The 16,988-nt window shown below is 41.8% G+C and overlaps 1 protein-coding gene across 1 annotated transcript in view; it reads left to right on the top strand.

Annotated features, from left to right (window-relative positions):
* LANCL2 (LanC like glutathione S-transferase 2) overlaps positions 1–16,988 on the top strand; it is a 39,725-nt gene that overhangs the window by 17,823 nt on the left and 4,914 nt on the right. Inside the window, exons 5-8 of the mRNA XM_075271232.1 lie at positions 8,222–8,369; positions 9,761–9,907; positions 10,807–10,989; positions 14,375–14,551. Coding sequence (XP_075127333.1) covers positions 8,222–8,369; positions 9,761–9,907; positions 10,807–10,989; positions 14,375–14,551 — 655 coding nt within the window. The remainder of the gene's footprint in view (positions 1–8,221; positions 8,370–9,760; positions 9,908–10,806; positions 10,990–14,374; positions 14,552–16,988) is intronic.

The raw sequence follows: 16,988 nt of genomic DNA, 5'->3' as shown, positions 1-16,988 counted from the left end.
AAAACGTGCGTCTTCTTGAAAAACGTTGTATGTTAATTTTAACTGTGGAAGCGCTCTGTTTTTCCCATGAACTTATATTTATTTATTATGCCTATATAGCGCCATCATATTCCGCAGTGCTTCACAGACATTGATATATATGAGGTGGGGAAGGCAAAAACGAAAACCATAGCAGAAAAGTAATAAAAGAAATGCAAGCTTTTTTGCTGCTTTTTTCCGCATTAATATGCTTAAATAGATTTACATCTTCTTCAGTTTGAAGCTGCTACATACAAATCAATAAGGAATCCCAAAGCTCAATATTATTTCCATTGCAATCCTGCTGACACTAGTACATTGACCAGTCACTGATGGATAACCATGGGAGGTGTGCGTTTCAGCTCAGAATGTTTATTCAATGATCACATATATTAAAATCTGGATGTCTCTTGCCAAACAGCTCTGACCTGTTGAGACAAAGACCACCGGACCTCTGAAGGTGTACTCTGGACTTAAAGAGTTTCACGAACAGTTGAAATATCTGCAGAGTCCTCCTGAGCTATGTGGTTTATGACTGTATAAGCCTCCGTACATGGTGTTGTATCTGTGTTTCTGCTGCTAATATAGCTGCTGCACAGTTTACATTTGTCTCTTAAGCGTGTGCAGTGTGCCCCCCCTCCCTATTATAACGATAAATGGTATGTTTACATGTAATTTTGTGAGGAGTAACTGTACAATAACAAAGAAATAGCTGAGGAAAGCCCAAGTGACCATCATATAGGAACGGTGAATTGCAAATATAGGACATATAAATGTGGGTACCCATGCCATCCTAGCATCTACCATACCAGCAAGATAGGGGAAAAGCGCAATCTATGAGCACAGTCAAGAAAATGGTTTGCTGTCTATGACTAACAAACCATCTTTAGGGCTAGTTCACACGTGAGTATAAGGGGAGGTTTTTGACAGCGGATTTCGCGTCCAAAACCTCCCCTTATAATGGTGGTCTATGGAGACCGCTGGGCTTCTGTTCTCCGCTAGCGGCGAGCTGCTGCTAGCGGAGAAAAGAAAGGACATGTCCTTTCTTCAGGCGGAAGCCGCGCTGTCTCAGTCGCGCGGCTTCCGCCCCCCGCAGCTCCCTCCTATGTCGGCTCATTCATTTGAGCCGACAGCAGAGGGTTAAGCCGCGACAGCGATGGTCGCGGCGGGCGGGTTTTGACAAGAGAGAGACGCGGCTCGCCGCGTCTCTCTCTGTGTCAAAACCCGCGCGGGCAGTTCACGTGTGAACTAGCCCTTAATCACACAAGTACCCAGAACCAGGTACAAGTACATAAGACTTTTTTTTCTTGCAATATAAAGTGAGACTTTCAGAATGTTCAGTTCTTTGCACAGAACAGTTTGTAAATATGTGCAGACTGTGATGAAATCCCTGCTCACCATTGAGCCAGTGTCCTGAGGGAGGGGGCACGCTGTAGTGACATAACTTACATTGCCCCTATTGCTCTTTGAAGACTCTAGGAACACAGAGAGGAGGGGACAAACAAAGGTGAGTATTAAGGTTTGTTGTTTTTCTATGATTATATACATTGGGGGACATGAAACTGTGTGGGTAAACTTGGGGAAGGGAGGTTGCATGACACAGGGGGGTGGCATGACACTATGGGGGGAAAACCTGGGAGAAATGACACTGTGGGGGCAACCAGAGAGTAATATGACAGTGTGGGGGCAACCTGGGGAGTGGGGGAACATAATACTGAGGGACATGACAGTGTTGGAGAAACCTGGGGAGTATGGGAACATAATATTGGTGGGGGCAACCTGAGAAGTACATGACAGTGTGGGGGAAACTTGGGAGGGGGGAGGTTGGGGGGACATGGTACTGTGTGGGCAACCTGGGGGATATGAATCTGTGGGGGCAACCTGGAGAGGGACATGAAAATGTGGGCTTAGCCTGGCAGGGACCATCAAACGGGCATTATAATTTGTGCAGGTCAGGTATTTCTAGGTTGAAGTGATTGGGGGGGCACTTATGAAACCTTTGCACAGGGCCAACTCGTGTGTTAAAACGGCCCTGCCGATGAATAGTGCAGTAGTCTTCCTGGTAATAATGCTATTTTGCTTTATTCTGTAATGTTAAGTGACTGTGCTTGTTATTTGTTAGCGCTGCTAATTATTCTTCTAAATTGAAACATTCCCTGAGTAATTCTCTTTCATGGACATCCCATTTACATGCTTAATGCAAATACTTAGATACATTAAGGCTTGTTCTCTATAAAAAAAAAAAAATCCTGCCTCATATTGGGTAACAGCTAGGCACTTTTGTTCTAGCTAATGGAAATGTGGGGCAAATAATGATTTTGTGTAAAAGACAACCTCATCCCCATTGGAAGAGGGAGCACCTAGAGCTGAACTATTTCACTATGTAACAATCTGACTGGAATTTATTCTTATTTCATGTTATATTATGTCTACCATAGTTGAAGTATTATATATATATATACTGTATATTCTATATCAAAGGGTCCAAAAACTGTAATCATTAAATTAAGGGTCAGAATCCACTTGTACCTCGATTCCTTTCTCACAGACATAAATTAAAGGGGTATTTCCTTCTCAGTATTTATGGTTACGGATAATGCCATAAATGCCTGAAAGATGTAGGGCTCCATTTGGGCTATAAATGTGCACTCACTTTTATGAGAATTATGGAGATAACAGCCAGCACAGTCCCCTCCCATTCAATAACAACTAGAATTTTTTTTTGTAGAAAAAAAGACTTTTAAAAGCGCTGCTGTAGTAAAAATTAAGTATTTATAAAAATAATACAAATGTAAAGGTAAAGCGTTTCGTCTGTGTACAATTGCCTTTTTCAAGCCTATAGGCTGCCTTTTTCATATTGACTTGAAAAAGGCAGTTGTACACTGCCAAAACGCGTTGCCTTGATATTTGTATTTTTAGTTTTTTAATAAATTCATTATTCCTACGCCAGTGCTTTTAAAAGTTGTTTTTATTTATGATATGAAACAATGATGCATAATATGCTAATCCATATTCAGATCGAACAATTAGGCCTGCAATATTATTTAATAGGCCTCAGCCTCTCAGGGCATAACTACGACAAATCCCCGTTAATCCACCCTTTGGGCTTACATTATGAAAAATCACTAAGGTGACAAACCCAAGATGTCTGGTTCACCTCTGATAATAAATATAGGACACAAAGATGATATCATCCCTCCTTGGGAATTCTGTATTTACAACATATTTAGAAATATATATATATATATATATATATATATATATATATAAAATGTAGATTGTGAGCCCCACATAGAGCTCACAATGTACATTTTCCCCCTATCAGTATGTCTTTGGAATATGGGATGGAAATCCATGCAAACACGGGGAGAACATATAAACTCCTTGCAGATGGTTTTTTGCCCTTGGTGGGATTTGAACACCAGGAGTCCAGCGCTGCAAGGCTGCAGTGCTAACCACTGAGCCACTGTGTGCCCCTATATTACTTAGAATAATATTTTGGCATAAATATCCCACTCCAGCAGCTAGACCAGTAACACCTAGGACAACCCTATATAATCATCGGCACAGTCCCCAATAATATGTTTAAAAAAAAATAAAAAAATCACACATTATTTAAACTACATTTTCTATATATCGCAGTTTTTAAACTTGTGTGTATATATACAGTGGGGCAAAAAAGTATTTAGTCAGTCACCAATAGTGCAAGTTCCACCACTTAAAAAGATGAGACGTCTGTAATTTACATCATAGGTAGACCTCAACTATGAGAGACAAAATGAGAAAACAAATCCAGAAAATCACATTGTCTGATTTTGTAAGAATTTATTTGCAAATTATGGTGGAAAATAAGTATTTGGTCAGTAACAAAATTTCATCTCAATACTTTGTTATATATCCTTTGTTGGTAATGACAGAGGTCCAACGTTTTCTGTAAGTCTTCACAAGGTTGGCACACACTGTTGTTGGTATGTTGGCCCATTCCTCCATGCAGATCTCCTCTAGAGCAGTGATGTTTTGGGGCTGTCGCTTGGCAACACGGACTTTCAACTCCCTCCAAAGGTTTTCTATAGGGTTGAGATCTGGAGACTGGCTAGGCCACTCCAGGACCTTGAAATGCTTCTTACAAAGCCACTCCTTCGTTGCCCTGGTGGTGTGCTTTGGATCATTGTCATGTTGAAAGACCCAGCCACGTTTCATCTTCAATGCCCTTGCTGATGGAAGGAGGTTTGCACTCAAAATCTCACGATACATGGCCCCATTCATTCTTTCATGTACCCGGATCAGTCATCCTGGCCCCTTTACAGAGAAACAGCCCCAAAGCATGATGTTTCCACCTCCATGCTTTACAGTAGGTATGGTGTTTGATGGATGCAACTCAGTATTCTTTTTCCTCCAAACACGAAAAGTTGTGTTTCTACCAAACAGTTCCAGTTTGGTTTCATCAGACCATAGGACATTCTCCCAATACTCTTCTGAATCATCGAAATGCTCTCTAGCAAACTTCACACGGGCCCGGACATGTACTGGCTTAAGCAGTGGGACACGTCTGGCACTGCAGGATCTGAGTCCCTGGCGGCGTGGTGTGTTACTGATGGTAGGCTTTGTTACATTGGTCCCAGCTCTCTGCAGTTCATTCACTAGGTCCCCCCGCGTTGTTCTGGGATTTTTGCTCACCGTTCTTGTGATCATTTTGACCCCACGGGGTGAGATTTTGCGTGGAGCCCCAGATCGAGGGAGATTATCAGTGGTCTTGTATGTCTTCCATTTTCTAATTATTGCTCCCACAGTTGATTTCTTCAATCAAAGCTGGTTGCCTATTGCAGATTCAGTCTTCCCAGCCTGGTGCAGGGCTACAATTTTGTTTCTGGTGTCCTTTGACAGCTCTTTGGTCTTCACCATAGTGGAGTTTGGAGTCTGACTGTTTGAGGGTGTGCACAGGTGTCTTTTTATACTGATAACAAGTTTAAACAGGTGCCATTACTACAGGTAATGAGTGGAGGAAAGAGGAGACTCTTAAAGAAGAAGTTACAGGTCTGTGAGAGCCAGAAATCTTGATTGCTTGTAGGTGACCAAATACTTATTTTCCACCATAATTTGCAAAAAAAATTCTTACAAAATCAGACAATGTGATTTTCTGGATTTGTTTTCTCATTTTGTCTCTCACAGTTGAGGTCTACCTATGATGTAAATTACAGACGCCTCTCATCTTTTTAAGTGGTGGAACTTGCACTATTGGTGACTGACTAAATACTTTTTTGCCCCACTGTATATTTATATATGTATATATATTTTATGATTTTGCAAGGCCATACACAGAAAATGCAGTGTTGCAGCCACTACCACAAACATCAGAGGTGTGCATGGGACAATTGGAGGGAGGGGATACAATACCAGATCTATTGTACTACTGAGGGCTCTGTTCACACTAAGCACTGACTATACAGCGAGAGTAGGCATTTTCAAGCATTCACAGTAATGCGACGTTCACACTTGCGCCCGTGACCGCCCATGGGGTTTCCATGCTAAGCCCTGGAGAAACATAGGGGAGGGCTTGCCAGTGGCCAGTTTTAAAACCCATTCATTTAAATGGGTTTTTAAAGCGAACTGCTGGTGTCCGTATGCAGCCTCTCCACGGTGAAGCCGTTTTTTTTTTTTTTTTGCACGGACACAAAGTGAGTCATGCAATCAGACACCAGCAGTTTTAAAATTGACCGCCGTCAAGCCATCCCCTATGCAGTTTCTCCAGGGCTTGGGATGGAAATTCATGGGCGGACACGGGCACAAGTGTGAAAGCCCCCTAAAATGTGATGTATTTTTTTATGCACTCAGCAGCTTTTTGCACCCCCATAAAAGCTAAGCACAAACCCTATAACATTTAGCACAGTCCCCCACCCCACATAACAGCTATCCACAGATTCTCCCGTAGACCTTTCACACTGCTGTTCTTTGTATTTGTATTGCTCTGCTTTGGGGTGGGGGGTATCCTTTATATTCAAGCCAGTTGTTTTTTCCTGAAAGTATTAGTCTAGGGCAGGGGTAGGGAACGTACGGCTCTCCAGCTGTTGCGAAACTACAACTCCCAGCATGCATACTTGCTTTGCTATTCTTGGAACTCCCATGGAAGTGAATGGAGCATGATGGGAGTTGTAGTTTCACAGCAGCTGGAGAGCCGAAGGTTCCCTACTCCTGGTCTAGGGCATGGAGTGACAGGAGGGGGACTAGACTCATATTCACTGCTGTAGCTCCCATCTCTGAAAGAATACACAGTGCCAGCTTATGGAACAGCTCTATAGAAGAGTTAGAAAATAATAATGATTAGAGGCAGAAAATAATAAAAGTAGTTATAGAAAATGTATTAATTAATTTATTAATCAGTTTATTTTTTTTATTAATCAACACAAAAATAAAAATGGTGCTACATTCCCTTTAACTGCAATATCAGACACTACTCATGAACAGATGCAAAGCATTTTTTTTCTATTCCTAAACGGCTTTAATCTCACCTGAGAGCTGGGTGCTCAGCCGGAGTCATCTCTATTGAAATAAATGTGGATTGCAGACCACTGAGCACAGATATGCCCCAAATCTCATTAAGCTGTGAAAACTAATGTGTCTGAGTCTGTATGAAGGTTATGAATTATTAAAACTGAAATCTATGGTTTACTTGGGGGCCTGTAGACTGTGCAGTGTCATGGATTTGATAAAAATTACAGGGAAATTCAAAAAGAATGGTGTAATGTAAAATGAAATACTCAGTAGTCGTAAAATGTAACTCAAATGTATTAACATGGTAAAACCTACTATCAGTGGCGTAACTAGGAATTAGAGGGGCCCCGTGGCAAACTTTTGACATGGGGCTCCCCCCCCGACCGACCCCGACGCTGAAGACCTCGACCGACCCCCCCCCTCCCTTACGCATTCCTGCGCGTTCTATTATGCCCCATAGTGGCCCCTTCACACAGTATTATCCCCCATAGTGGCCTCTGCACAAAGTATTATCCCCCATAGTGGCCCCTGCACACAGTATTATCCCCCATAGTGGCCCCTGCACACAGTATTATCCCCCATAGTGGCCCCTGCATACAGTATTATGTCCCATAGTGGCCCCTGCATACAGTATTATGTCCCATAGTGGCCCCTACACACAGTATTATGCCCCATGGTGGCCCCTGCACACAGTATTATCCCCCATGGTGGCCGCTGCACACAGTATTATCCCCCATAGTGGCCGCTGCACACAGTATTATGTCTCACTGTGGACACCCATAAACAATTATTATACTCTAGGGAAGTGGCGTAACTAGGAATGGCGGGCCCGTGGCGAACTTTTGACATGGGACCCTCAACCGACGCCAAAGACCTCGACCGACCCCCTCCTCCGCACTCTATTATGTCCCTTAGTAAGCCCTGCACACAGTATTATGTCCATTAGTGGCCCCTGCACACAGTATTATCCCCCATAGTGTCCCCTGCACACAATATTATCCCCCATAGTGTCCCCTGCACACAGTATTATCCCCCATAGTGTCCCCTGCACACAGTATTATCCCCCATAGTGTCCCCTGCACACAGTATTATCCCCAATAGTGTCCCCTGCACACAGTATTATCCCCCATAGTGTCCCCTGCACACAGTATTATCCCCCATAGTGTCCCCTGCACACAGTATTATGTCCCTTAGTGGCCCCTGCACAATAAAAAAATCTTTTTGCCGCTTCAGTGACACAGTATGTAAGCACATTTCATATTGCCTCTTGAAATATGACAAGAGTCAGCCATGGATGTGGCTGTAGCTGAATTCGGCTCCTGGGCCTCCAGTGTTCTAATTTCTCTATAATATCAGCTTTATATCATTTCTGGCCACATGGTAACAGCAAAACTGCATGGGCAGTAATGAGATACGGCTGAAATTATTCAATGCAGTGTCAGGATCATACAGAAAATGCTGCAGGCTGACAAAAATCTTGTTACGTTTATCATTCATTCCATATTTAGTATTCTTTTAATAATGAACCCATCTGCAAAAATAATTTCTCAAAAAATTACCCAACATCATCCAGCTTTTACCGACTGGTACAATGGATGTTAAAAAGAACAAGTGCTTTATAGTCACATTTAATATGTCTGTGGTCTGACTTGCCTCTGTACAGAACATGTAGCTTTGCTTCACTCTGTTTTGTTTATTTTATTTTACCTTTTAGGTTATTGGCATTGCATCGAGGGGTGGTCAGCACAGACTCAGAACTCCCCGATGAATTGCTGTATGGAAGGGCTGGTTATCTCTATGCATTACTCTATGTAAATGCTGAGATTGCTCCAGACACTGTGCCTCAAGCTACAATTAAAGAGGTGAGTAATTGTCCAACAAACCTCACGTATTCACTATCCACATATAGGGGGATCACTGGGTGTCCTATTCCTATGACTCACCCAGATTATGAGGACTGGGGATCCCTCATTGCACCCCTTCCCATTTGGATGGAACCAAAGTCATGCATGTTTAGTACATTCAACTCTGGGAGACTGCCAAAGATGGCAAAGCACTGTACTTGACGATCTTCTTCGGTCTCATAGAGTTGAAGGAAGCTGCAGCGGACATGCGGATCTGCTGTCCTATCTAAACAGTAAGGGAGATTTCAGAAGACTGGTGTTTTCAGCTGCAGTCTTCATAACTCCTGATCTGGTGGACATTGTGCCTCATTTATGTGCATGCGCCTGGAGGGACATGTATGTCGTCTCATAGCTGGTGTTTGATTTCCAGCATCATTTACACCGGGTTACTGACGTAAATGATAATAAACCTCATAGGGTGATGGTCCCACCCTCGCCATTCCCCCCTTTTCATGAAAGTGGTGAGGGCAATGCAAAAAAAGAAAAAAAGTGCATACTTATTGTGCAAAAAATGTGCAACTTTTTATATATTTTATGCCATTGAAGTCATAATAAATCTACCCCATTGTTCTTATTATCAGAGGAGTTCCCAGCAATAAGACATTTACCAGTCTCTTTGAAACCGCCATTGATTTATGGTCTGTTAGGACATATGAAGATTACAGATTTAGGCGATTCATTCTGAAACCCCTCTATTAGTCAAAATGGGGAGCAGCTCTGTGGAAGACTCGAGCTGATCATGTATTACACGTTTGGTAGTTCATAAGAATGGTTTCCATGTAATACTACATGTCTGGCTATCTGCAGACTCCTCCAGTAAAATCCTCTGTTTGTTGGTCCCTGGGGAGATGAGCTGAGTTTAGGCGTCGTGTCTGATGGGACAATCCTTATATACATTGACATAGCATTTCTCATTTGTGGTTACGTTGATGTGAATTGTTGTTTGACCTTTTAAATACATTTGCATTGCAAGATGAAATGTTGAGGTCATATGGGATAAAGGAAAGGTCATAGAAGAATAGGATGGAATTGAATTTCGGATAAACTGGTGTGTCTGTTCCTGTGCTCTAATCATCCTTCATCGTGAGAGTTTATTAACTGGGATGTGAAAGCAGCTTTAGAAGTCCATGTCACCACCCTATATAAATCCAAGGTTATCAGCAGCGGCTGAGCCTTCTGTCAGCTGGAGGAATAGTACTGGATGAGTATTATAGTAGAATAGATCCGTACCAGCCAAATCTCTGAAATACCTGCAGCTCTATCCTACTAGTGTACATTTTTAGATAAGTGAGGCTTTGCTGATTTTATATAGAAAGATGATCTTCTAAATGCTTTATATCTATCAATAGCTTGTAGATGCCATAATCGAGTCCGGGAAAAATTTGTCCAGAGAAGAGCACAAGACCGAACGTTGTCCTCTACTGTATCAGTGGCACAAGAAACAATATGTGGGGGCAGCCCATGGATTGGCCGGCATCTACTACATGCTGATGCAGGTAAACCAGTAGAGGATTTGGTAAATGGTTATCGATGCTAATATACTGTATGTTGACTGAAGTCTCGGCTGGTGGCTTTAGTTCTCATTTCAGCCGAGCATACATGTATATTCAGGGAGAAGGGAATAAAACACTACCAGACACCCCTGTAATGGCTCATGTTGCTTATGATTAGGAGGAGAGTGTCTCGAGCCGTGGATGCTGAATCAGTCACGGAATCCGCGATAAGATAGGCTATGTTGCTTCTTTTTTCCGCTACTACCTAGCAGGGAAGAAAAAAGCAAGTGACTCCCATTGAAGTCAATGGGAGCCATTTTTGCTGGTGGATTTTGAGGCGGATTTCGCGTCAAAATCCTCTGTGAGAACATACTCTTAAAGGGAGTCTGTCCCCAAAACTCAAAATATAATCGCAGGTCCAGAAATAAATAGATTATAGTCATGTGAATAAAATAGTGTCCCCCCGCCCCTCCCCCATTCCACGTTGTAAATTGGTGTCTTTGTTTCTGAGATACTGCTATTTTGTTAATATGCAAACAAGCTCTGTAGTAACAAGGGCCTGGTTGCCAACATTTTTGGAGCAATGGCAGAGCCATCATTGCTGGAAAGAAGTCAACAGAGGTGCATATTTACAAGCAACTGTATATATCTGCTGGACTGGATTGATATGCTGGGTTTTCGTGTTAGACTTCCTTTATAATTGCTTCTCAATTGGGTTCAGCCATTTTTATCTAATAAACCTGTAAGGCTCTGACCCCTCCTTTTGTGTGTATGGAGGTGCCCCAATGGTAGATGTGTGTAACTTATCCTCTTCCCACTGAGAACACTAACATGCGACAAGCTGTGTGTATGGGTGGGATCAGGATGAAGAGCCGTGTAACATTTTGTATTGCTTTTTTCAGCCACTAGTAAAATTAGACCAAGAAACTTTGACTGAGCTGGTGAAGCCATGTATTGACTACGTTCGCCACAAGAAGTTCAGGTCTGGCAATTATCCATCATCTTTAAGCAATGAAACAGATCGGCTGGTACATTGGTGTCATGGAGCACCAGGAGTTATACACATGCTTCTCCAGGCCCACAAGGTACACATCAGCCTATACTTTGGTGTGCCAGTGTTGTAAACCTGCATGTATAAATATATTCACAACTTTGCTATGTAAAGGTGACTTCAAAGAGGACCTGTCAGTAGGTAAGAAACTATAACATATATCATCTGATAGGCGTTGTCACCCTGAGTATTTGGGGGTTTTTTTCGTTTTTTTTTTTTTTTTTAATTGTCAAATCTGTTCAGCCAAACCACAAGTATAAGCCCTTTTAGTGTTAATGTAAATTATGTTTCACTAGTTAAGTCAGGTGAAAAGACTGTGGATTCTTTAGGGGCAGGGTCTGTATGTACTGTATGTCCTGTGGTGTTAAACCTCGGCCAGACAGTATAAAAATGTGGCAAATTTATCAACGTAGCCTAGGTTGGATAATACATTTGTTGCATCCTTAGATACTTTGACCAGTCTTTAGCCACCTATTGGTTGACTGACTTTGTGGCAAAAATTTGCCTCAAATCTTGGGGCGTTTTGAGTATTCTTCAATACATCTTAAGCCATGTGGCTTCTAGTTAAGCCATGCTTATATTGAATGTGGATCGTTTGATAAAACTGGGTGTCCAATGGAAGCCTTGACATTACCTACTGTAAAGAGACTAGAGCTCCTTAGCTCACATGTTGTGGACACTGGTCTGGGTCACAATTGCGTTAATCTATGCATTTAAGTTAAAGGGAGCCTGTCATTAGAATCAATCCAGCACTACAATTACATATGGGTTAATTTGCTGGGGTCTGGTGACCTACTCGCTTTAAGTCAATGGTTATATACAGGGCCGTAACTGGCAGTGACTGGGCCACATAGTAAACTTTTGATTCTACATAGAGGCCCCTTCACACAGTATAATGTCACAATAGCGTCCCCTTCACACAATATCATGAACTTCAAGAACTGACTGTTCACTTAGTCTAGTATATTCTACCTTCTGCCATGTGTCATTGTCACAAGGCAATAAATGTAGTTCAGTTCTCTTTTCAGTGGTTTTACTGTTGTGATTGACCAGGATATATTTCATATACTGCAATGTCTGGACTCCATATAGTCAAAAAGGCAGAGCTTTTTGAGCTCCTTTACATGCACCCCATTCCCCACAGCATTTTTGTAATATGTGGGCTATCAGAGGTTGAAAATGGTTTAATATACTGCTTAAGCCCCGGACATTATATTAATCATTAGAGACTAAATAGACCAAATTCCTGACTATATCACTTCTTGTGCCCTGATGGCTATCCTGATTTAGAGGGGTGGGCTATAGTTTGGTTTTTTGCTTTTTTTTGCTGAAGAACTGGGTGAGGTTTTTATCATTATCCTGACATCCACCATTCCATTATTGCACATGTCGGGTATTTAAATATGGCAGCTGCTTAGGAGTGGATATCCGGAATATCTAGAATTTTGTAGAGCTGAGAGGCTGCTTCATTAGCTGTCAGTCACAGTGAAAAGAAGAGAATAGATGTGGCCTGGACCACTACTCCTAATAATAGATGTGGCCGGGTCCACTACTCCTAATAATAGATGTGGCTGGGGCCACTACTCCTAAATAGCAAAGATGGTTGGAAACCTAAGCAACAAGCTATAAACACTGACAAATGTAGCAATTTATTGGGTAAAACGCTTGAGTCCAGAATAACTGTTTTTTTTTGCACGGAGACCGGTGAAGGTGAAAAAAAAAAAAAAATACTCCCCTGTCACTGGTGATCTGGTGTATCCCACCACAGTCCAGTCCTATTGCTCCAGATCTTGTTTTGGTGCAAAAACCCACCGCACATGACCGCTGAGCCCAATCAGCAACCTAAGGAAAGGACATAGGGCATTACAGGTGACTTGTGCGATTGACGTCCCAGTTCCTTTACATAGGCCGCTGATTGGCCTGAACCGTCATGTGCAGTGGGGACTACTGCCAAAACAAGACTCCAGAGCAGCAGGACCAGACCATGCTGGGAGACACCGACGACAGGGAAGTATGGGGGGTGAAAGTCTTTTCTATCACCTTAACCAGGAAAGAGACGGTTATTCTGGACAACCCCTTTTAAGCTACAAGTTTAAATATGGTCCTGGAGAAGGGGATACCTCTTTAAAATAAATGTAGTAATGTAATATTGTGAGATATACTTAGAAAGTTGTTGAGTATAATGAATCGTGCACAACGATTATCCTATACCTTCTACACCTATGTGAAATACTTGCCTTTTACATTTTCCTTGAGCGTTTAGTATGTTTTATGTATGACGTGACTGCTTATTTTAGAAATCCAAGTAATGGTAGGCGGCCTATACAGTAAACTGCAGACACCATTCCCTATCGGTGCCAATTCTGTTCTCACCATTTCATTGCTGTTATACAGAATATATTGGTGTCCCTTGCTGAACTAATGTACTGTATGATGATGTCTGCTGTACTATGGGAAGAATATGCAAATCTATCTTCCATGATGTAATTAGGAAGTCAGGTGTCTCAGTGTTGCAAACCAATAGAGGGCGCTCACTGGAATGTGCAAGCCTGTCTTCCCTGATGTAATTAGGAAGACAGAATCTCAGTGAAAATAGCCCAATAAAGGCTGCTCCCTTTAACATCATGCTCGACCTTCCAAGAGGCCTTTGTTTTGCAATGATGCTGGGATTATTACCAGGTATAGTCTCTCAACCTAGGACGGCCGTTTCGATGTTATTGCATCTCGTCAGCTCGATGTAGAGAAGACTAACCTGGTAGAGGTGAGAGGCTTAGACAGGGTAAGGGGGGTATCATCACTCCTTGGGGAGAGACCACCATATAGATGTGTGGACACTTATTAAGCCTTTAGCACTCCACTTTGCAAGGGATGTCTGCTGTAGTCATTGTGACCTTTGTGAAAGTATTGGCATTTAGTTCTGAGTTCACTAGAATACAATGAATACAATAATAAACCTGTAAGAGTGTACATTCTTTCTCTTTTTTTTCTTCTGTACATTGGTACTCATACAAAGCCTCTAGTGTAACCTCCCTGTTATCTTCTCTCATAGCTTAATGGGATCCCAGCATTAAAACTCAATTTTTTGTCGTTGACACGTAGGAATAGCCTTAAGAAAGGCTATTCTTCTCCTACCTTTAGATGTCTTCTCCGGACCGCCGTTTGGTATAAATCCCGGTTTTCGTCGGTATGCACTTTGGTAACAGCTCCTCGTCTAACAGTTTTTTGTTTTTTTTTTCTAACAAGTGTATTATAGTATTTTTTTTACTACAAGGTTCACTTACAGACAAACAAAGGTTATAGATACTAAAAATACAGCAACTCAATGTTGAGCGCCCAGTTCTGAGATTTTCTTTTAAATTGTATATATATATATATATATATATATATATATATATATATATATTTTATTTTTTTTAAAGTTGTTCAAAGAAGACAAGTACTTAAAGGATGCCGTGGAATGTGCTGATGTTATTTGGCAGAGAGGCCTACTAAGAAAAGGATATGGCATCTGCCATGGAACTTCAGGGAATGGATATGCCTTCTTATCCCTCTACCACCATACCCAAGATAAAAAGTATCTCTACAGAGCCTGCAAGGTATGACGACCTGGACATGCTGCAATTATTGTCATTTACTTTGTGTTTGGTGGCAGGGATTAATATTCTTTATGATGTAAGCTGACCTTCATGCTATGGGACCTAAAATCGCAAAGAATAGTGATGAGACGTTCAATGAATCCAGTTTTACTTGAATCTGTCAGGTTTTATATGGTGCCCTATCAACAAACCAGGGTATAAGAAGGAGCAAAGCTGAGCTCTGTATACATGTTTTTATTATTTGGAGCAGGATTTCTCAGTAAAGAGCAAGGTAATCCTGTCTGGACTCCTAAGAGAGACAGTGGGTCCTGCTTATCCCACTCATATACAGTGATCGACAGCTTTCCCTGTATCTGTATGTGTACACAGACTCCTGTCAGTCAATGCATGCAGAGTAAGCAGGACTCTTGCTGTCTCCTCTAGAAGTCCTGTCACGCACTTATACACAGAAATCCTTCTGCAAATCATTTAAATCTATATATCACAAAGCTCTGTATGGCATATGCTGCTCTCAGAACAGTTAATGTAAACCACCCGAAACGTTCTTTTTAAAATAGACAAACCTTTCTGCGTTGCAATGCACTTCCCAATGTCTTATTATCTGTCCTTCATCCTCCTAAACAAAAATGTTCACGTGGCATGGTAATTGTATAGAAAGAACTTAACGGAACCGCACTGTAAATGTATAACTGAATAGTCTGCAGTTTAGGCTGGATTCTCCCAGATCATACGCCATACATAGTCATGGGTCACAGGATTCTGATATCATTTTGCCAAAAACTTTAAAACATGCCTTGAGCCCTATTTATCAAGTGTTTCAGACACTTGTAGGAAAAATGGCCATGGCTTCCTGGGAAAAGAGCATGGTCTCTATAGAAAACCCATGTCATCAAGAGAGACAACTAATAAACATCTAAACAGTCTTTAACGGTCTCTTTTATTTTTCTGCATTGATGTCACGATTCAGTACAGCCTTGTCTATTGGCCTGTGTCTTTTGGCCTTTAGAGTACCCACGTTCCCAAACTTGTAATGTGTATCTAAATGTTTTGCTGCTCTGAGGCGCTTCATGGCTGCCTGGCAGATGTAAATTGCATCTGAAAGCTCATTCAATATATTTTATGATCAAGGAAATAACTCTTTGGGGAAATCCTGATCTTTCATGATGCGTTTGGGTCTAAACATTCCCACTTTAGCAGTCGGTTTGTGAAATTGAGTTACATTAACCTATTCACAGCTAGCACCATGTTATTAAAAATGCAAGACATTTTCCTTCAGGTGCTGTCACTTCAAAAGAGACGCATCATAAAAAGTCAAATGAATAATCTGATGGAGGAGAGCCAGTTGCTGTGTGGCGTCATGTATTGTTTCTGCTCTTACATATTGTTTATTTTTGATTATATGTAACATGTAAGGGCGGGTTCACACCTGTGCCCGGTTTCCGCTTTCAGGTTTCTGTCTTTTGCCCAAGAAACTGGACGGGAGACGGAAACCTGGCAGTCACTTTTCAAACCCATTCATATTTTTTTTTTTTTTTTTTTTTTTAAACCAGACACAAAGTCGGACATGCAGGACCTTGTGTCCAGTTGAAAACAAAAAACTGTTCCGCCACGGAGACCACAAAACGCTCACAGGCGTGCACGGACGCAGATGTGAACCCGGTCTCTTCAGCAGCTTTTAATATACTTTTATAACACTTTTCTGTTGATCAATTTCAAAAAATCCCTTGTGATTCAGTATTGAATGGGAACGGGTTGTTTAGAAAACTCTTCTGAAAGTAGTGGTGTTTTAAAGGGCCAAAGTAAAAACTAATATTTCACCACACCTATAAACATCAGTGAGCTGCCATGTTAGTACATGGCCATGGCAATTCCTCTAAATTGAAAGGTATTGCAGCTCTATTGAAGCAAATGGGTCTGAACTGCATTACTATGTACTGTCTTTTAAAATGGTTTGGAAGGTGTTAAAAAAAAAAAAAAAAAAAAAAAAAAAAGTTGATTGTACTCCGCCACTGTCTGCCTGTTCTCCCACTGGTGCCCTGCTGTTGGAAGTCCTGCGTCTCACATGACCGCTGCCTCCGCAGTTGTTGTTGGAGAGGTACTGGTGACATCTCTTGCATACACTACTGACTGGTCTCAATGGTCACATGGGGTGCAGGACCTCCAGCAGCAAGACATCGGCACAAGACCAAACAACCACTGTAGGCGGACAGCAGAGTGACGGAGACAAGAATGCTGTAATCAATTTTTTTATGGGAAGTACTCCTTTACTGTCATCTCCACTGCTCACTAAGGTGAAAGGTGCCACTTGCTTTGTGCTAGCAGTGTGCCACTTGCTTTGTGGTTTTAGTCTCTCGTGAGCATTACTCATTTACTGCAGTGGGAGTGTAATGTGTGTGCAGTCGATGGTGTCTCTGAGAACAGTCTTCTTTCAGACTGT

The sequence above is a fragment of the Leptodactylus fuscus genome, chromosome 4, assembly GCF_031893055.1.
Source record: "Leptodactylus fuscus isolate aLepFus1 chromosome 4, aLepFus1.hap2, whole genome shotgun sequence".
Lineage (NCBI taxonomy): Eukaryota > Metazoa > Chordata > Amphibia > Anura > Leptodactylidae > Leptodactylus > Leptodactylus fuscus.
Note: the sequence above shows the minus strand (reverse complement) of the source record. Positions and strands in the feature narration are given on the sequence as shown.